At 43.8% G+C, this 20,917-nt stretch overlaps 2 protein-coding genes across 4 annotated transcripts in view; one reads left to right on the top strand and one right to left on the bottom strand.

The window, feature by feature from the left end:
- LOC141010970 (protein unc-79 homolog) overlaps nucleotides 1-1,297 on the top strand; it is a 32,090-nt gene extending 30,793 nt beyond the window's left edge. For all 3 annotated transcript variants that reach the window (XM_073484149.1, XM_073484148.1, XM_073484150.1), the window contains 5 exons: nucleotides 101-284; nucleotides 389-592; nucleotides 786-863; nucleotides 955-996; nucleotides 1,109-1,297. In XM_073484149.1, the coding sequence (XP_073340250.1) occupies nucleotides 101-284; nucleotides 389-592; nucleotides 786-863; nucleotides 955-996; nucleotides 1,109-1,297 (697 nt within the window). The remainder of the gene's footprint in view (nucleotides 1-100; nucleotides 285-388; nucleotides 593-785; nucleotides 864-954; nucleotides 997-1,108) is intronic.
- A 5,026-nt stretch (nucleotides 1,298-6,323) lies between these two features.
- On the bottom strand, nucleotides 6,324-18,337 carry prima1 (proline rich membrane anchor 1). The gene is made up of 4 exons (XM_073482855.1): nucleotides 18,056-18,337; nucleotides 17,056-17,197; nucleotides 14,579-14,711; nucleotides 6,324-6,423 (listed from the first exon to the last, which is right to left on the bottom strand). The coding sequence occupies exons 1-4, from the start codon at nucleotides 18,335-18,337 to the stop codon at nucleotides 6,324-6,326; spliced, it is 657 nt and encodes a 218-aa protein (XP_073338956.1).
- Nucleotides 18,338-20,917: the final 2,580 nt, after the last annotated feature.

Genomic DNA, 20,917 nt, shown 5'->3' with positions numbered 1-20,917 from the left:
ATAATGACTGAATTTTCTTTTGGGTGAAATTTCACTTTTCAAATTTAAAAAAAAACCAAACTAACTGTTAGTGAAACTGATCAATTATTTTTCTTTGCAGGCCAAAAGAGTTCATCGAGTGTGTGTCCCACATTCGTCAGCTGTCCTGGCTACTTCTGGGCTCCCTCACACACTGTGCCCTGCACCAGGGCTCCACCTCCTGCATGCCCATCCCTCTCGATGCTGGCTCCCACATCGCAGACCACCTTATAGTCATCCTCATTGGTTTCCCGGAACAGTCGAAGGTCTGGCAGAAATCCCTTTAAATTCCCTTCCCCCGGGTCTTGTTAGTCTGATCTATAACCACCTCACCGGCCTTTTCTGTTTTGGTCTTGATCTCTGTCCCCAGACGTCGGTGCTGCACATGTGCTCTCTGTTCCACGCCTTCATGTTCGCCCAGCTGTGGACCATCTACTGCGAGCAGGCGGCCGCTGCTCCGTCCCTGGTGAACCAGAACCAGACAGAGTTTTCCTCCAGCGCCATCCTCACCGGCCTGGAGTTCTGGAGTCGGGTTACACCTAGCATCCTGCAGCTCATGGCCCACAATAAAGTGGTGAGTGCTCTGCCTTATACTTTTTCACTGGGGAGCAATTGAATCTAGCTAAGGTGGGGATAAAGGCTTGGAAATGTGTTGTGCTTGTTCATATGAGAAATCTGAGGAGAGGAGTTTAGTTTCAATATTTTCAATGAGGAAACTGTGACTCTGTTCCAGAAAATCACATTAATGATTGATATGTTTTCCTCAGATGGTAGAGATGGTGTGTCTTCATGTCATTAGCTTGATGGAAGCCCTGCAGGAGTGCAACTCGACCATTTTTGTCAAGGTTTGCTGTAACTCTGTTCTACATGGTTATATAGAGTATGATCACCTTAACATGTAGTCAAATACTTAACCGTCTTCATTCTTTCCTATAGCTTATTCCAATGTGGCTACCCATGATTCAGTCAAACCTCAAAGTAAGGCTTTTGAAATAAACTTTGTGCCATTATTGAAACAGATTGATAACATAATGCAGTAGCTATCGACACAAACTAAAACATTTTCATCTTCCCTTCCTTCCCTCATCAGCATCTCTCTGCGGGGCTGCAGTTGCGTCTCCAGGCCATCCAGAACCGGGTGAACCATCAGTGTCTGCAGGGCCAGACATCCGGAGCTCCTCCATTCGCTCTGCGCAAATGGCTGCAGTGCACCCAGTTCAAGATGGCTCAGGTGGAGATCCAGTCGTCTGAGGCTGCCTCACAGTTCTACCCCATGTGACCTGCTCTGCGGTCACCTCTGGTCCAGTCTGGGTCCTAAGACCTGCATGCATCCTCTCCGACCAAAAAAAGGACTCATGTAAAATGATGCTGTGTGGGACTAAATAATTTTCAGCACCTTTAGTATAATACCTGTATATGTACAGTAAATCTATGCTATTTTAAGGTTCTAGCACTGGAGCTGATAATTAAAGGTTTGGCTGGATGTGTGGGATAATTGTATCCGGTGCCTAACTGTTGTATTCAACAGATTTGAAGAGTCAGTAGATGACTAAGACGGTTTCTATAGACCCGTGTTAGTAATAGTGAGGGTCTGAAAGCAAACGCTTGTTGAATCTTAGACATGCTCACTCTGTGACATTCATATTCTAACACTTTTTAAGTTGCTTGGTTGCAAGCTGGATAATAAAGTGCGAGTTTTTCTAAACCTTGAGACACTTTGTCATTTCACATGAATTGCCAATTGCAACGCCTCCGAAATTCAAATGTGACATTTACTGCCCTTTGATGTCCTGACTGATGTGGAAAATGTCCAGTTTACCATAATGCAGATGGCAGGCGATAAGAATCAGCTCTGTTGTTTACTCCTCCGGACGAGAAACTGAACCTCAGGTGTCTCCGGGAATAATGGCATGACATGCATTACTCAGCTCCCATCTGAGATCCTTGTCAGACTGTCAGTCATGCTGCCTCTCGCCATCAGAGCTCCGATCGATCAGAGGGCCAATCTGAGTTGCAGCAGCGGCTTTGTAACTCGATAAGGTGGAGCCAGACACTGGAGGTAAACAAGACTATATCGGCTGTGCCCCCCTCCTCGCCCCAAAGTGGAAAGCCCCCACCTTCTTACTTCTCCATCCCCCTTTTCATTGGCAGCAGCGAAACAGATTGGACCACCCATATACCAAGCAAACACAATTACCTTTGGCCTAATGTGGTTTGTTGTGATTAAGCATTGTTGTGAGGTCTAACCGCATTACCACGAAGCTCTTGTCTGAGAATAACAGATGACATGACAGCAGGGCTAGAAAGCCGAACAGCACATTAATCTTTGTTTTGATCTTCGCTGCTGCAAGGGTTTCATTATCAAGCTTTAGGATGAATTAGATCTGATGATATAAATGTATTCAGCAAGAAGAAATTAAGTTATTGGACAAAAACAAGCCCAATTCTATTTTAATATGTTTCTTTAAAAAATTTGCTTTTCAGTCACTGCATGTATAAGAGCACCCATGTTGAGAGGTGTGTGCCAAATGACTCAGTAGTATAATGATATCACACAATGTGACTAATGAACACACACACTGAGACACAGACAAACACAGACACACACACACACACACACACACACACACACACACACACACACACACACACACACACACACACACACACACACACACACACACACACACTCCCCGGTGACCCCAAGCTAGCTGAATCAGGCTGCAGTGCCCCTTCTCATCAACCTCTAGTCTTGGCTCATCAAAGAGCGCCTCTCCTGCTGTGTGCCTCTGTGTGTGTGAGTGTGTATTAAAGTGATGACGGATGCAGGTGTTTATGTGCATGTGTCCCAGCATGTGCATAGGTGTGTGTGTGTGTTTAATCAAGTCCCCCTTGCTCTGGGGTTGCATCTGTCAGCCACTGCCACCGTTGTGATCGTTTGAACTCACAGCCCTTTTCCGAAAGAACCTCTCTCATTAGCAGCAGCTTATGTAATCAGTGTCCCACAGGTATCCAGCACTTTCCCCGCCCCTGCCTGCCCGCCTGCTGCCTCCTGGAGGACCATATGGGAGCGCTGACCTGATGAGCAGGCAGCTGGAGGTACTGAGGGTAATTAACGCTGACCAAAGGCCTCTCAGGCGGAGAGGGTGTGAGTGGGTCCTCAAAGATTGTGAAGGTCAGCTTTGAAAGGACTGTGCGAGCACTCATACACACACACATTGTACTCATTCACCAGGTGTGTGCATTGGTGACATTTCTTGATTAAAGAGCAGGTTGAGCGGGGCTGCAGCAGATCAAAATATCCAGTAGTTTTTGTGCAGAAACAATTTCAAGAGCCCCAAATTTCTGTGAATCTGTGTCCCAGCATCCATTTGCTCTATGGAAATACCTTCTGAGAGCCTCCTAAAGCTTGTTGAGACAGTGACAATCCCTGGTCCCCCTGCCTAGTGCTGTCACTTTGCTTTTATTACAATGAAATCCACAGCGCCCTGGCTGGACAATGCATGAATGTTTAAATTGCTCAGAGTGTCCATTGGCATTACCATCAAGTGGCACATCTAAAGCAGGGAAGGCAAAGTGCTCTATGGTCCCTCATTCACATTGTAATTCATTGACATTCCTCTTCAGTGCACCTCTGCATCAGCCTGTGTAGTACAGGTTTGCTCGCCTTGTTTGTTTCACATCATTAACTACAGTTAATGTGCAAAATAAAATAGAAACGACTGATTTAATGTAAGAACTAAGCCTCTGTACCTTCTTATAGCTCCCTTTAAAATTTGGTTACAGCAACTTTTTGCTTTAGCTGCACACACTTCCATGATTTTCTGTTGTCACATTATTATGGATTGAGCCCACAGCTAGCACAATATGCAACCTATAAGTTTTAACGCTTGCGTCATTAAGCCCCATGGAGTGGAATACGCCTGATGATCGCAGTTCATTAAAGATGCACTGTGTGAGACAGACTGAGAACATGTCCTCCACTGCGGGGGGCCCAGGAGACACAGCCAGCACAGCTCTGCCCAAGACAACACAGCACAGTGCAGACAGGACAGGGATGGGCACAGGCTAAATATAACAGTCTCACTTTTATCACCTTGGCCACATATGAGCCGGTTCATCTGCCTTAGCACAACAACAGATCCCTGCACATCTTTAAACACAATAGACTGTCGCTCTGTTGTTATGTACAGTTTTATTTACAACTGAAAAACTCAGCAATGAAATCAACTTATGCACATCTTTCTATCTGTTTGGTATAATGCATAAATTGTGTATGTACTATTGATTGCCATATATACATTAATGGCTTGCTCCATCAACATGACAACATTGACATTATTCTAAATGGTAGCACATTGTTTAAGTTTTACTATGTATAAACATATGTTCTGTTACACTGTACATTAATTAACAGTCCAGAAGGCAGATATTTAAATATCAATATTTACATTCATGCATCCATCATTTCTCTCATATAGGTACATGGTGGGGTATACTGTTAGCTAATAACCTGTGTGCATGTTTAGATGCAAGCATGTGTTTTTCCAAATTTCCACAGTTTTGTAGCCAATATCTATACTTTACTGACAGCCACAGAGTACAGCCCACTCTCACTGAGTACACTCATCAGCATGCACACTCACAGACAGACACGCACACACACACACATACACTCACACACGCACGCACGCACACGCACGCATACACACAGACACACGCAGATTTAATTTAAAAACAAAGCAAAAAAAAAAGAAAAGAAGCAGAGCAGAGTTGAGTGATGCTCCAGTTCAGCTCAGTTGTGTTTTTCCAGCGGGGATGTGGAGGATGCCTGTGACAGCACTGAGTCACACACATCCCTGCTGAGGCCATCCTGTGCAACCTGATCTCTGGCTATTGGCTAAGTCTCCTGTCTCTCACCAGTCGCAAGGTCAGCCCTGGGCTCATGTCCCCTGTTTCTATAGCGATGGGCTAAGCCCTTCTTGACAGATAGAAAAATGAAGATTGTCACACCCAAACAAAACACAACTGAAGGCATCTAACTGACCCAGAGACAGCAAGATTTAACCAAATGACTCGAGATAGCAGGTCAAACTTTTGAGGGGGGTTGACAAATCTCAAATGGGGGCTGGCAAATGATGCAGCACAGAACTAATGTTTGGAAAACACACATTCACGTAGCACATCATAGAGACCCCTGACTCTTCATCTGAGGTCTCAGGGAAACAGAGAAAAGCAGATCAAACTCCCAGAGACAAAGCAACTGATACCAAAAAACTCTTTGCAGAGCAAGCGTGTTTTCTGCATCAGTGTCTCAACAAACTGACAGCAGGCTTAAAGCATCGGAGCATCACAAATGAATTATATGGTTTATAAATTATTCACTTAAAAAAACAGAGCTATCAAGAAGTAAGATGAATTCATCAAGATGTTCAGGATTTGTAAAGATGTGAGTAACTTACAAGACAGTTTTTTTTTCTCTTCTGAGTAGAAAAATAAATTCAAAGGTAGATAAATAAATAAATAAATAGAGCAAATAAATCGATGAATGACTGAAGTATATTACATTGAACTCCTCGGTGGCATTTTTGGCATGGTACAACAACCAGAACGTCCCATGTTGATGTCGCTGCTCCTCTTTTTTTTTTTCCTATGGATTTCTTTAAATTGCATAGTCAGATGAATCCACATGTCAGAGCCAGGACCGACAGTAACATCATGCCTCTCACAGAGCATCTGTCTCAAAAAAATGGAGAACAAAAGATGGACAGTGTGTGGATTTGGAATATAAAAAACGTTGCATTCTCTGTAAAAACTGCATGCACTTTATTTATTGTGTGTGATGGGGCTGTCCTGTCCGGCCGCCCGTGGGACTGCAGGGCTGCTGTATTGTCTGTTGTTCCATTGCAGATGTCAACAGTGTGTGAGGTCTGGATCTGCGGCAGACTGGCAGACAGTCCCTCTCCAGCCAGCAGCCAACCAGCCTGTCAGCAACACTTGCTGTTACTAAGAGCATAATGTTCAGCCTGCTGTGCCACTTTCAACACCATAGGGGGTTTGTGGATTTTTCTCTCTGTCCTTTCTGCCTTGATTTTTTTTCCTTCCATCTTTTACAGCTCCTCGTGAGCTGAATGGTGTCTTCAGTCCGGGCAACATGCCAAGCAAAGAGGGAAGGTTTACCTATTTGAAAACCTCGGGTAAAACCCAGTTGCATTCTGGGTGAGAAAGGGATTGTGGTATTCGAGGAGGGGAAAGGTGAGAGACGGTAATTGCGATGTCACTTCCTGCGTCTACCAGGAGACAGTCTATACCACAGTGTTGTTCGTACCCATGGCCTTCTTGTTACGGATGCTCATGGCATACTCCCCACGACTCGTCCCGTTCTCTTCCTTCCGTAGTGGTTTCCTGCGAATAAACATTTTGATAAAGTGAGAACAAATTCCTTGACAAAAGAGATGTGACGTTAGCTACAGGCCATGTCATTAAACAGAGTTTCTAGACTGTTAACCTTTAGGCTGATTTGATTTCTTGGCCTGCTCCGGGTGGATATGCTGGTCTCAGCGATCCTTCCTAATAAGCTCAATGTTCAAAGGTCACGTTTGCAAGGAGACAGGAGGCATAGAGACATTGCAACACAGGGGATGAGGCAATTACCTGCTCTGACTGGTAGATGCAATCTTCCCTCTAAGTAATGAGTATGTATGTGGCTGTCAAAACAACTTGGGAATAACATCGATACATAACCTCCTGTGAAATTCCCCGTCAACACTGGTTGCGCTGTAATACTCATTTCTATGGTGCAAAATAAAGCTGCAACACATGATCCCGGTGCTGCTGCTGGCCTGTGAAGAGCTGTATCATTCAATACAGCCCTTTTCATGCACTCCTCAGTGCCTTTGTGGTTATTATATTTGTCCAGTGTACTGTGGCTTCTGCACCGACCCCCTCAGCTGCTCTCCCCTGCTCAGGCTTATGTAACTCAGAGACAGATCTGAATACAGTTAGTACAGTCATTGTCCCACTCAACACTGTACACTGCCTTCATTGCCACAGAGGACCCTTGAGCGACATCTTAGCTCAGTGTCTCCTCTCCTCTGAAAGCCCTGGCTGGCCAGTCCAACTTTGACGAACAGTCATTCCCAGTCCAGTCCAGCACAAGTCTTTTTCCCTTCTCGCGTGTCATACGGAGAGGGAATCCTTACAGGGTGAAATGAGCTCACACATGATATAATGCAGTCCAATGCAACAGCCCTGCGAGAAGAGCTACGTTTGCCAAGTTTATTTGAGTGTATGTTTTTGTCGAGACTGAGTCAGAGAGGGGAGGACATACATTTTAATGACTTTATAACTTTTGAGTAAAGAAATAACTCAATCTTCCTTTTTAAAGATGGAAAATGTTGCTCAGTATGATACACTCCAGGGTTTTGCTGCGACAACATTTTCTGGTCTTGTATGACCAGGAGCTAAAGATGAAGGAAGCTAATATTAGCTAACTTGATGTTACTGTGTAACTGAAATTATTGAGTTAAACATTTTAAAATTCCTTTGAAAACACAGTTAAAGGACAATCAAGTCCGTAGTTATTGAGCTAGAAGACAGTGTTAAGTCTTTGGCTGGTAATTTCGGGAACACTAGGTGGTATTGACCAAGCAACATATTTGAAATTTCTTTGAAATTAACCACAATGTCCCACAAAATTTTTTGGCCTTATTACCCATTAACTAACGCCTATTACAAGGACCTTAACATAAAGCGTTACCTCTATTTTTTTTTAAATGATGTTGGGATTGCTTATGGTGTGTGTTCTTGTGGAGGATTTTATATTCTATATTTTAGTTGTTTCTTTTAGGGTGGTTGTTTTGTTTTATAGTTTTTCACATGTGGTTTCTTTTGTTTACAAAGCTTTTAGCGATCCATGTTTCTTAGTTACTAATGACTGTTTGCTCTTATATTTTAGCATGTGCCATCCTATCAGTGGCCACAGTTCAAAGTTCAGCAGAAAGTACATGAAGTAGCTTTAAGAGAACATTGGTGCTGTCGTTTTCGGTATTGCATTATATACTTTCTGATATGGTTGATGGTGTTTCTGTTATTATGTCCATGGACTCGAAGCCTTATCATTAGGGCGAATCAACACCTTTAACATGATCTTAGTAAAAAAAAAAAAAAAACATCATGCATGCATACACTGTGAGCTTGAAAATTGTAGCATTTATTATATGGCTAACACACTGAATTATAATTCATAGCCCCATGTCTATTTCCACAGACATTTTCTAAATCATAATCAATCTGAGACTGTAAAATAACAACATTGGACATTTCTCTAGAAATTGCACGATTGATTGATTGAAATATTTCTTGCTGTTCAATTAGTATGCGCACTTTTCTTGCACATGCTCATTTTCCCTTCACTGTCACCTCAATTGGTCAGCTGTCATTTTTGTTGCTCCCATGCACTGAAGCCAATCTAATTTCACCACACCTGTTAAACAACCATCTTGTTTGCTGTCGGGTTATAAAACCGTTCCTGTCTCTGGCTGTTTTTCAGCTGTCATTTCAGCGCTGTTTACCACCTCCGCCCCTCCACCTCCTGTGCTCATCAGAGCTCCTCAGGAACCCTGCTGAGCGCAACTCCATCCAGGTTTTCATTTGAAGTCACTCCAGGAAAACTTTCATCTGTCACTAAAGTCACGCTCGGGATCTTTAACAGTCTTTAAAGGGCTTCGACTCAACCAAAAAAAACCTCAATGGGGTCTAAATGGTAAACACTCACAGTGTGGCTCCTCTGTCGCATTACTCTACAGATAGCAATTTCAGTCTGTCTGTCCGCCCACACACGGACTGCCATGAACTTATTTGCAATAACTTTGGTGAGACCATAAACATTTCAATTTGTCCAAATACCTGCAGACAGAATGACATTCCCATCAACCTTGCAAATGCAAAATGGTAGCATCCTAACACGCTAAATTGAGATTGTTATCATGGTTAACATTACACCTGCTTAGCATCAGAGTTAACATTGTCACTGTGAGTAGCTATGTTAGCATGTTGACGTGATCTCAAAGCACCGCTGTGTACAGCCTCACCACTATAAGCTAACTCTTGTTGTAATATTGTCTATAAGAATAACATCACTTTGACCTCTGAGGAGCATCGCCAAAATTAGAACATTTTTAACTCCGAATGATGCTGAAATGCTGATACGTGCTTTTATTACAAGCCACTTAGTTTATTGCAACTCTCTTTTCACTGGTCTCCCTGTATAGCCTTTTAGAAAATTACAGGTAATTCAGAATGCGCTGCAGCCAGGATTTTGACCAGTACCAAAACAGACATCACATTACCTCTCTGCCTGCTGGCATCACTGCACTGCCAACTAAAACTTACTTAGACTAAACGACTCGTCTAAGAAAACACTCATCTTTGACGCACCAGCTAATCCGCATTGTTAACCTTTGTGATGAAAGCTTATTCTTCTATTTTACTATCTCCTTATATCCATACTTCTGTAAAATTCGTTGTCTCTTCATTCTGATATTTTTGTTTTTATTGCCTGCCCTCTTCCAGGTCACCATGGTGGAGTGGAGGTCATGTGACTCGGGCACCGCTTGGCGATGCCTCGGCCTGCCCAGACGTCCTCCTGGATCCACACACTTCACATATATTGTATAATTACTTGTGTCAGAAATTCTGTCAATGCAAATTTTTAACTGTGATTTTGTTATTCTGTTCTCTACATGCGACATCTATTGCATGTCTGTCTGTCCTGGGAGAGGGATCCCTCCTCTGTTGCTCTTCCTGAGGTTTTTTCCATCTTTATTTCCCCCTGTTAAAAATACTTCTTTCTCAATATGGCAAGTTTTTCCTCACTCAAATTGAGCGTCTAGGGACAGAGCATGTCGTTCACTGTACAGATTGTAAAGCCCACTGAGGCAATGTGATTGTGATTTTGGGCTATATAAATAAAATTGATGTGATTTGATGGTTTATTTATTGTCAAGTAAGATTTGACAAGGAAGATGACATTTCACAACAAAGTATGTCATCGTGTGATTCAAATAAAACAATTGAATAAAATAATAATTATCCTACTAGTATTTTTGGTGCCACCTAGCGAGGGTAGAAACGTTAAATCGACTACTCGACTAATCACAAATCCCCTCTGGCTACCTGTATCTTTTACCGCACAATTAGTTTTTAAAGTCGTTTTACTTCTCTGCAAAGCCTTACATAATCTAGCACCTTCATACATCAACAACTGCCTCTCATTTTCTGTCCCAATAAGAACTCTCAGATCTTCTGCTGCTTTTTTTTCTCGAAGTTCCAAAAGTGTCCCAAAAGACATCTCATAAGGCTGCAGTCTGTTTTTATGGCCCTAAACTGTGGAACACCCTCCCCTTGATATTAGATCAGCAAACTCTCTCAAAGTTTTTAAAAAAATAAAGAAGAACTTTCTTTACCAGGCGCGGTGGAACGGCGGCTTGTAATGTTTTCAGACTGTGACTCTGTATGTGTGTGTGTGTGTGTGTGTGTGTGTGCATGTTTGTTTGTGTGTGTCATTTGCAAAATGTCTTCCTGGTTACACCTATTGTAGTTGGAACTAACACGGACGTGATTCTGACTATCTTGCCAGGTGTTTATATGTCTGTCTGTGGACAGATTTTGTAATCACCATAGTGCCTGAACCTCGCAAGACGCAATCGTGGAACTTTACAGGTGTGTAGTTGAGATCAAAATGAAGGCTGAGTTGAACGATGGGTGTGGCCTGGCCCTGGAGAACTGAGTACTCAAGTAATAATGTAGTCATGTACTAGATAGATAGTAGTAGTATCAGTACTCATGATAGTAGTCATGGGTCGGAACGTGAAATTGTTGACGGGTGTCGTGGCTGGTTTGAGTTACAGGAGCAATATGTAGGAGTTGGGCACTTGTTAAATTGATATTGAAAACAAATAGGGGGAAGCATATCCTCAGAATAACTGCTAACAGCTGCTAACAGTAGCTGCCCTTAGCTAGTTAGCTCAGTTAGCCGTGCAGCTAGCGGTTCGGACTGGGAGTTTGGGGACGAGGGGAGTGTTATATTTACACAGCTTTAGACTATTACAGGCCAGGGCTAGCTGGTTAGCATGCTCACTTCAGTAGATATCTCTGTAATACAATACCGTACATATTAACATCAAAACTGTTATTTCTTCACTTTCTGTTGATACTTTTAGTAATTTTTAACAATGTTTTCAACTAAAATATCTACATATTGCTCCTGTAACTTTGCTGGTATGATTGTTAATGTGTTATTGTATTGTGATTGAACTTTGGTTTTTTATTATTGCTATTACTATTATTGCAACCTTTTCTTAAAGTAATTTCTTATTTTCATCTGATCTTGTCTGGTTAAGCATTTTGGGCTGGGTGCGATACAAATTGTTATTATTCTCCTTACTTTTGACTGAAGTTTAACACTGACCACTGAGCTTTCTTTGTCATTTAATAGTCTCAGATTGATATTTGTGTTAATATTTTGGAGCATTATGTATGAGCTAGATGATTGTGAATAACTGCATCAGGGTTGTTGATGTGAGTCAATGGCTCTCGAGGAAAGTTGTAAACAGAATGTGAGACAGTGACTAAGACTTCCTGTGGGACTCTGTCAGCTGGGAGGGGTCGTATGGCTGAGGACACCAGGGATACATGCTGGCTATGTAGGACAGATGCTGCTTGCTGTGTCCCTGTGGTACCTGGGGAAAGCCTCAAAAAGGAAACTGTCCAGCCTCGGGGTGGAAACACATTCTGCTGCGGGGGAGATGATTGGCCGATTGGCTGCAGCTAGGGGAGCTGGGATATACCAAAGTTTTCTCTAAGGGACAGATGGCATTGTTTACAGCCAGTCTGGGAATTCTTCGACTTAGAATAGAACGTCAGTAGGGTCGATATTCGTTTAACGTTATGCAACGTCCTTGCTGCTCACTAATGATTTTCATTTTGGATATTTTTTGGCAGGTCAGTATTTCATCTGTCATGCTGTAAAATGTTGTTCCACACTGGTGATCTATGGCCTGCTGGAAGGTGCTTGGACCCGGTTTATTTCTCCCAGGATGTAATCTCTGCTCAGACTGACCATGTCGCTCTGGGCCACCACACAGGGCAGAGCATTGGGGCCTCAAACCGACCTCTACCCAGGCCTTCAATAATAGATGCCATGCTGTTGACACATGGCAGGTGGCAACACAACACTTCACAGGTTAGATGAATATTTCATATCAAAGCTGTGCAATCACAGCACACTTTCCTGTTTGAAGTTTGGGGAATGGATCATGGCGAAAATTGGGACATGTGTTGAGCTGTTTACAATTACTCCAGCCATCTGGAAATTAGAGTAACATGCTATGGTTCAAAGAAAAAGCATTAAAAAACAGACTGTAAAAATCTGTCACCAGTTTTGACATAGCTGGTATTGTCATTTTGAAAATAAAACATGAGATTAATAATGTATTAGTTAATATTAGATTTCAAACCATTTTGCCTGACAAGTATTCTCCTCTTAATGTAGTATTTTGGATATACTGTGTTGCCCTTGGACAGGACCAGCTGTGATGTATTATCTGTCTTTGGACAAGCCTCCCCAAGCGGTAAGTGATTGGGAAAAGCGTCTAGCTTCATTAGTCACTTGGTTTGAGTTTTGTTTGTTTTGGCTTCTTGGATGGCTGACAGCCTGGACTGCAGCATCATGTCTTTTGCCTCAAATGGCACAGCAACACTGAAACGCAGCATGTGTCTGAATCCTCTTCTCTATGCTTGCATACACCAGCCTCCCTGGTGTTGTGGACGCTGAATAGAATTGTATGGAAGTGCTTTTTTCCTCTCCAGCCCCTTTGCTTCTGACAGATGACTGGCAGACAAAGATTATAAAAAATAACAAAAGGCCAGGAGGGCTGGGACCTGCAGAGCTAGCTCCTCTGCTGTCTGTGGTGCTCAGGCCTTGGCCCTTGGCCAGCTGATTTTCATTGGGAAAGCCCGGAGCACGGAGGGGCTGGAAGGGCTATATATAACTGGCTGTGTTTCTCTCACTGACAAACCCTCTCTCACATTGTTATTGACTAAGACGCTCAATTACTGCCTTTGCTTGCTTTGGTAGACAACATCTTTTCTGTCCTTTTTCCGCTGTGTTGTGTCCTCTCCCTTCCTCTCAGGAACGATGGATGATTAGAGCATCCGTGACAAATGTTAAAGGAATCACATTTTTCCCTGGACCGCTCTCCTATTGGACGGTGACTAATGAATGTCTAATGAAGCCAGTCTGGCTGGACCTGAGTATTTTTCCCTTCTCATTCAGAGTGGAGGGCAGCTTGGCCATGGCACAAAGTCTGCAGTCTAGAGCCCACAGAGCTTCAGGACACGACCCGCTTGCATGTATAAAAGATGTGGCCTGCGACTGAATGACTGCGCAAATTAATTCATAAATAATGACTTGGGTTTGGGGCTAGAGCCCGTATTGCAACAACACTTTCCTACCACTGCTGCATTAAAAAAGGTGCCCCTTGGCTACACAGGGGGCTGGAGAATTGCCATAATGAATTCCTGAGCCAACCACCCATTACTTCCGCTGCCTGACTTTGCCTATTTGTTGTTTAAAGAAAGGAGAAATAGAGTTCTGCTGAGGAAAGCCATATCTGGCGTGCAGGCTTAATACAGCTCCGTAAAAATCATAAAGGTATCATACTAAATCAAGTTAAATACACATAAATAAAACACAGAAGTGGCTGCCTAATTTAGCACACACATCTGTGGCCGTTCTCAGGGAGTCACTGTTTACGCCACATTTTATGGAGTGTGTAAATATGCCAACATGATGTATCTATGTATGTAAAGATGTTGTGCGTGTTTATGGATGGGTGCACATAAGCATCCCCTGCATGCCTCTCTTGCTTTTGCACGATGCGGACGTGTGTGCGAGTGTTTGTTAAATGTCTGCGAACATTAACGTGGATGTCAGAGTGCATGTGTGACACCAAGCTGCCTGAATGTCACACAGAGAATTGGGTCTGGGTTGTGCTGCGGGCTAAAACCTCACGCAGCCTCTTCTCTAATAAGCCAAATGGGAGAAAACAGTTCCCGCTGCAACAGTGGGCGTCTTGGGATTCCTCCGCTCGCCTCTTGCTTCCACTTTCATGAACCCAGCTGCCATTCGAGGAAGCTTAAGACACTTATGCAAATGAAAATCAGCACAGTCTCATAAAGTCACGTAGCTCAATTAATTAATTTAGGACATAGGATGTTTCTGGGTGAGTCAGTGTAGTGGATCTTCCTGGCTGACATTTACAGCCAATTCCATTATCTAACCTCTGACCTCAGTGCGACCCGGCAGGGTGATGACAGGGTCACCGCAGCCTCCTTAGTCATTCCCACTTGAAGGCAGCAAAGATAATTCAGCCTCCCGTGGGTCAAATTACACATGATATGCAGAGTATTCCAGCTGTGACAGTTCCTATTTCAATTTGTCATTACTTTGAGAAATTTAACTGAAAGTAAGAACAGGGCAGAAAAAGTGACATCCAACCTCTTGATGGCCTTGTAGCAGATGATGATGGCTGAGAGGAGGAAGACGACTGAGGCACAGCCCACCGTTCCAAGCACTATTATGTCCATCTCCATCCACCAGGGCGTCAACAAGGGCACCATGGGCTCTGCCACTTAGAGAGAAAAAAGAAGAAGCAGGGGCAGGAGGAGATTTGGATGCAGAAGAAGAGAATGAATATAATGCATCTGAGAAAATAAAAACATTCACTATGCTGATCGCTGTTATTAGATCATTGGTGATTGCATTATACAATACAACAACAGAGCGGCATGGAGGTGATCCTGCTCTCTGAGATGGGAAGTCGCTGTGTCCTCGCCTGTTCTGTAGGTCTTAGGTTCAACGTTCAAAGATATCCAAGCCGACACCATGAATCATTTAAGGTCCCGTCAGCCTTCCTTACACCAGCACTCTTGTCCACACCAATTACTGTTGCAGGAACCTCCTGCTCTTTCCACATTAGATCCGTGGAGTAAGACCACTCACCAGGAATGTTGAATAACATTATGTGCATCAGCAACTTCGTGTCTGTAATGCAGAACTTTCCCTCCTCTCTTTCTGCAGCATTTGATGCTCTCCCACCATCTATAAATCAGTTTAGTCATGTGCATATCTATCTATACGAACGCTGGTTTGTTCCAGTTTCATGCTCCTGCAGTGGATACACAATAACAAACTCGTAGCTCCTGCGCTTACAGTTAGTTTGTTGTGAATGAGAGGAAGGGTTTACACCATAGCAACAAATACTCCTTAGTAATGCTGTGGACTATTTTTCCAGCACAGCACATTTCTACGGAGTGAATAAAAAAGGCACGGCTCTCCCCGGTCCAGCACACCACGTCATAAGTCACTATGAATTTAAAAGCTCCTCTCAGCCAAACTTCCATTTTAATCCTGCGTTTTGTCAACGGCTGTGGGATTTAATTCAGTCAGTGGTAAGGATCTACTTCATTGTGATAAAGCACACTCCTTTGAAGGACTTCGGAAACCATTTTTAGCACACGCAGACTTACTTAACTGCCAATTTTTCCACATTTTTTTTTTTTGGAGACTTTCAGAAGATAGATATGGTCTCAGTCATTGTCCCAGTTTTGCACGTTAGCTATGCATATTCATTGCATTTTTAAAGACTTCAGTTTAAAGCAAAATTTCAGCTCTAACCGTTCTGCAAATTGGGCTACTGGAGGGATATCAAGATAATTATGCGCCTGTATAGATTAAATTGAGAACTGAAGAATTATTCATGGCGTCTCCACCCTCTGCAAACATTTCTGTGTAATGCTGAAACGGAATAAAAATTGGCCTGCTTATCATATTTATCGTGACATACTGCTGTGTACGGAGGCATCAAACACTGGAGATGCAGCGTTCCACTCATGCGTTGGCCGCAATTGGGCATTCAACCCCCCCACTTTCACAGTCAGATGGTCCTGACAGCATTTAAGCAGTGACCAACATTCACAGAAGGGTCTATAACTCTCGATTCATAGGTGGCTCACATGGCGAGTCACTGGGGGGAAAATAAAGGTCCATTTAAATTGACCAGACAGAGAAAAATCACTGGAACTGATTGATTAAAACCTTTACACTGCTGTCTGTTGAGACTTTAATGATTAAGTGCTCCTCCCTACTCATAATATTAAAGGCTCAGGGTGAGTGATGCTAAAGAGTCGCAGTAATAGCTCAGAATGGCTGCATCATCAGCAACGCCTGTCCCATATTTCAGTGCACTGTTCATTAAGGTGCTTGAGACTACATACAAATCATATCAAGTTTCAGCGAGCAGGCGGGTGAAATATGCTCGCCTATCTGTCAGTGGATTTATCTCGAAGAGGGAAAAGTGCCTCAACAGGCAACAGCTTCACACAGGTACATGTCCTTGTTGTATACAAGCTCTAAACACGAACCACACACATACACACACCCTTATAGCCGCCAGCTCAACTTCAAATGAAGCTGGAACTACTGGGCTGGTTCATTAGCCCCTTATCTCTATCAAATTAAAGCTAATTTAATTAACTCATCTGTGTTTTAATCAGGGGTCCTCCGGGGGAAACCCTACCACTGAACCACTGAGCTTGGCAGCCCAGCAGGCATGGATTTCACAGGCAGCTGGGTACTCCCCAAGGTCAGACCCGGCATAAATTAGTCTTGTGTTCAGCTGTCAACATCCTGCTGGCTCTATCACACGCACACAGGCGCACGTGCAAAAAACTGCGCCCATGCACGGGCACTCACACAGCAATCTCGGGAGGGGAGCTGATGGTACATTTTTCTTTCGAATATAAAAGGAAACACTTCATGTCAAAACAGTTTCTTCAGACTAGCCAGTCGCTTGACACCTGCATCTGGCTAGGAATGAGATCCAACTGTGGGGCGAGAGCAGACTGAGAGTGAGACAGGCAGACTTGGGAGGGAGACAGGTGTGAAACCTGGGAGACTGTGATGGGAGTCTTTACCTGTGGTGCCCAGTAGCCGTGGGGGCGGCGGTGGAGGCGGTGGAGGAGGAAGGGGAGGGTATCTTCGACAGTGGCATGCCAGCTGGCACTCTTCACTAACTTTCTCCGCCACAGTCCGTGAGCATGACCTCTGGAGTTCTCCCTTATGGTGAGGGAGAGAGAAAGAGAGAGAGAGAGAGGCATTGAAATGACTGAGGCATCCGTCCTTCAGTGCATTACTCAGAAGTACCATCAGCACAACACTGTGCGGCACAAATGGAGATGCTTGAACACTCAGCAGCCTCTCAGTTAGCAGCACTGTGGATATCCTCTCAGCATTCTTTTCATATCACGGCTCCAGCTTTGTTGTCACTGCTGGGGCTGCTGTGTATGTAGTACATGCAGAATAGTATCACGTCTATGGCTGCAGCCCGCTCCCTGTAAGAAACCACCCACCAACAGAGTGGGCAGCAGGCTGCCCCGAGGAGTGTGCGTGGGTGGACTTGGAAACTCAAGCAGATCACATTACACATGAACCCTGGCAACACTGTGTGCGTGTGAACAACAGCTCACCACTATCTGTAGGCAGCAGCACGGGGCAGAGGTTAGAATACTCATCACTAACATATGCCTGCTGCAGGGATCCTGGTGGGATAACTGAATATTGTTATCATAAAAACACAGTGGGCTACTCCATGTTCCCACTACAAGAGAGCTGAGTGTCTGTGCGTGTACGTGCGTGCGTGCATGTGTGTGTGTGCATAGCTATTTTTCTCATGCCTTTTATAGTGGAAACTCTACACATGCATGCTAAACACAGGTGTTGCCCTGGACTGGTGACCCCAGCATCCTGTGGAAACACACATGCAATATTGATTACAGCATAATGCACAAGTTGCATGAAAAAAAATAAACACAATCAGTTCCACAGAGTCCATCGGAAGATAAAACTCCAGCTACATTAGTGCAACCTCTTCTCATGCGTAAATTGACAAGTGGCGCGCCTGATCATGCTGCTTACCTGGCATGAGAGTAAAAACAGTGAGAGAAGGCAGTGACCGAAGAAAAAAGGCCAACAACTTAAAGTAAATGGCATTAGATCTTGGACCAGCATTCCTCTTGCGCTGTTCTCGAAGACACTAGGCAGCGTTTCCAACAAATGAATGCAGTATACATAGGCTTGAACAGTTTGGGAAATAACCATCCACCCTGTCCAGTTCAGCGGCGATATCTGTGACAAGCGTCTCCAGAAATAGTTTATGCCACAATCATTTTCCTCTTGAAATCCCGTTGTCGAGAGCATAGGACAGGCGAGCCGGCGGGAATGAGTAGCAAATCTCGATAATTCACATCTCGAAAGTAGTTTTTTGTCTTATTGGCACTCAGATAGCGACCTGAATCACGCCGCTACTCCGCGCAATGTGAGGGCGGTAGATGGCCCGTACCTTACATCCCTCCTCGGCTGCAAGCATGAGTGCAAATGGGCCACTCAAGCCATCGAAGTTGAAGAAAAAAAAAAAAAAAGAAAAAAAAAATACACACACACACACACACGCACGCACACACACACACGCACAGACGAGCAGAGAGAGAGATCCTCAGGAATATCGTGCGGCAGGATTCCTCGCAACGGGCTCACACATCCCCTCAACTTATCTAGGCTGAATACTGTATGGGCGAGTCCGGAGGGCAGAGCCGAGGGTTAAACTGATGCATCCCCCTCTGTGCCAAAATACAGCGGGCTGTTTTATACGGGAGCATCACCGCCGCGCACTTGATGCGGCGCTCACATCAGCTCAGTCCTGACAGTGTGTGCTCAAACAAATTCGCCCTCCGCTTCTCAAAAAGTCCCCCCCCCCACACCCCACACACACACACACACCTCCTCCTCCACCACCACCACCTCCTCCACCACCTCCTTTAAAAACACACACACACCGTGGAGAAGGGATGTGCTTATAAAGGCGTCGGGTAATGTCAGCTGGGATTTGTTTGTTTTGTTTATGTTTGATTTCTTTATTTGTATTTTTTTATTTATTTTAAATTTAATATATATATGTAGTGATCCAGGCAGAAAGTATAAGCCCACAATGCGTGGAGGCGAGTCCGTAAGGATGACGCGTACTAGACCGAATTAAAGTCAAGTGGAGGGGGAGAGAGAAAGTGCAAGACGCCTACCGACTGAACACATTGCCGTACCCATGTTTGATGTGCCTGCAAGAACACTCCGTGGTCCAGTGTCCCAAAGTAGGCTGAGATAAACAACACTGATGTAACCTGGCACTTTACTGCTAATGCTCGACAACAAAAGGCATTTATAAGATATTTATTAGGCGTTTATTTTTACACCTCATGGTGTGTCCTGACACTGTCACCTCTGACACCACACTGGTGATAAGAGGTGATGCTGGAAAAAAAAAAATCAGACTGCAATTGGGAGGTTTTTTTTTTTTTTGTAAAGTGCAGAGTTGCATAATGTTGTTGGTGGTCTCCACTAGGCACAGTTATGAAATTACCCCACAGCCCACAGCCATGAACGTGGTGCTTGAAAGCCAACGTGACATTCACAGTTTATTGGAATTTAGTCAAATAGTTCACAGACAGTGGGAGGAACAAAACCTTTAACAGCAGAGTCACGTTTGGATCTGTGTACTGAGATCATTCTTTGGCACCACCACGTTGTTTTACATCAGCACATTTAGAAAAGTACCTGTATTACCTATGTTTGAGTTACTTTACATAATTCTCTATATAAATCCTGCAAGCTGTACTTGTAACAGTGGCAGACACAGGTTGTTTGAGGGCCAAGGGCGAAAAAATAAAAAGGGCACCACATGTCTGGGGGGGCAGAAACTCGTGATATACTTATAGTGAAGAGAGGGCACTTCACCACAGGGCACTTTATTGTGTTTTATCTACCACAGGGGCATCAAAGAGGGCACTTTTGCATCGTTTTTTCAAATATAGGAGTGATCACCCCCACCGGGCCCCCCCCTGAGTCCGCCAGTGGTGCATAATGTATGCATATTTATCCAATAACTTTTCTTTATTTCATAGTTTGCACTACGTCTATTGCTTCTACAGAACAGTTGCCTTGTATACAGACTCTACGGTTCACGATTTTTATGATGTTGGCTATTCGTGATTTCAACACACACCCACACCTACTCTCTATGCATATATGTTCTGTTAAACCTTGGGTATGGTTGCTTTTCTTCAAGAAAAGGAAAGAAAAAAGATACATTTTGTGGGGTTTCTCGCTTGAAATCTGGTCTTGGCATCCTTCATATGTTATGTCTCTATGTAGAGCCTTTGTTGTGTAGAAAAGCCGTAACAGCTGAACAGTACTCTCCTGTATCATTTACCGTTCTTTTCTAACATTTTACAGCTATTCATCAATCATAAAAATAAATAAATTTGCAGCCCTACACAATTTAAATACACTCCACTTCTGCACCCACTACAGAGAGCTTTGTTAGCACCATCCTTTACACTGTTAAAGATCCATCATCCTGCTTAAAGGCACTTCAACAAGGGATCGGAGGTGCTTTACAGGGCCATGTCTCTTTCCCAGCCTGTATGTAAATGACATTGCTTATTCATGTTTCATAAATCCACAATCATATCTGCCATACCCAAATGACTTCTGTTCCTCTCAAAGCATCGCTTGTGGTTTAAATAACTGAAGTGACAGCCAATCGTGTCACAGGCTGCTCATTCCAAATAACACAAACAGCATCAAAGCCAACTATTCAAGCAACTTTGGATTAAGATCAATGGATTCAGCATCTACAGCCTTTTGTTGCAGGCTGAGCGTTTATCACGTCTCTTGCCTATCAAAAAGCTCTTCACACACAGTAATGGGGTGAGCTCATGCACAAGA

The sequence above is a fragment of the Pagrus major genome, chromosome 16 (assembly GCF_040436345.1).
Source record: "Pagrus major chromosome 16, Pma_NU_1.0".
In the NCBI taxonomy this organism is placed as follows: domain Eukaryota; kingdom Metazoa; phylum Chordata; class Actinopteri; order Spariformes; family Sparidae; genus Pagrus; species Pagrus major.
The sequence above is the reverse complement of the archived record's forward strand: the minus strand, read 5'-3'. Positions and strand labels throughout refer to the sequence as shown.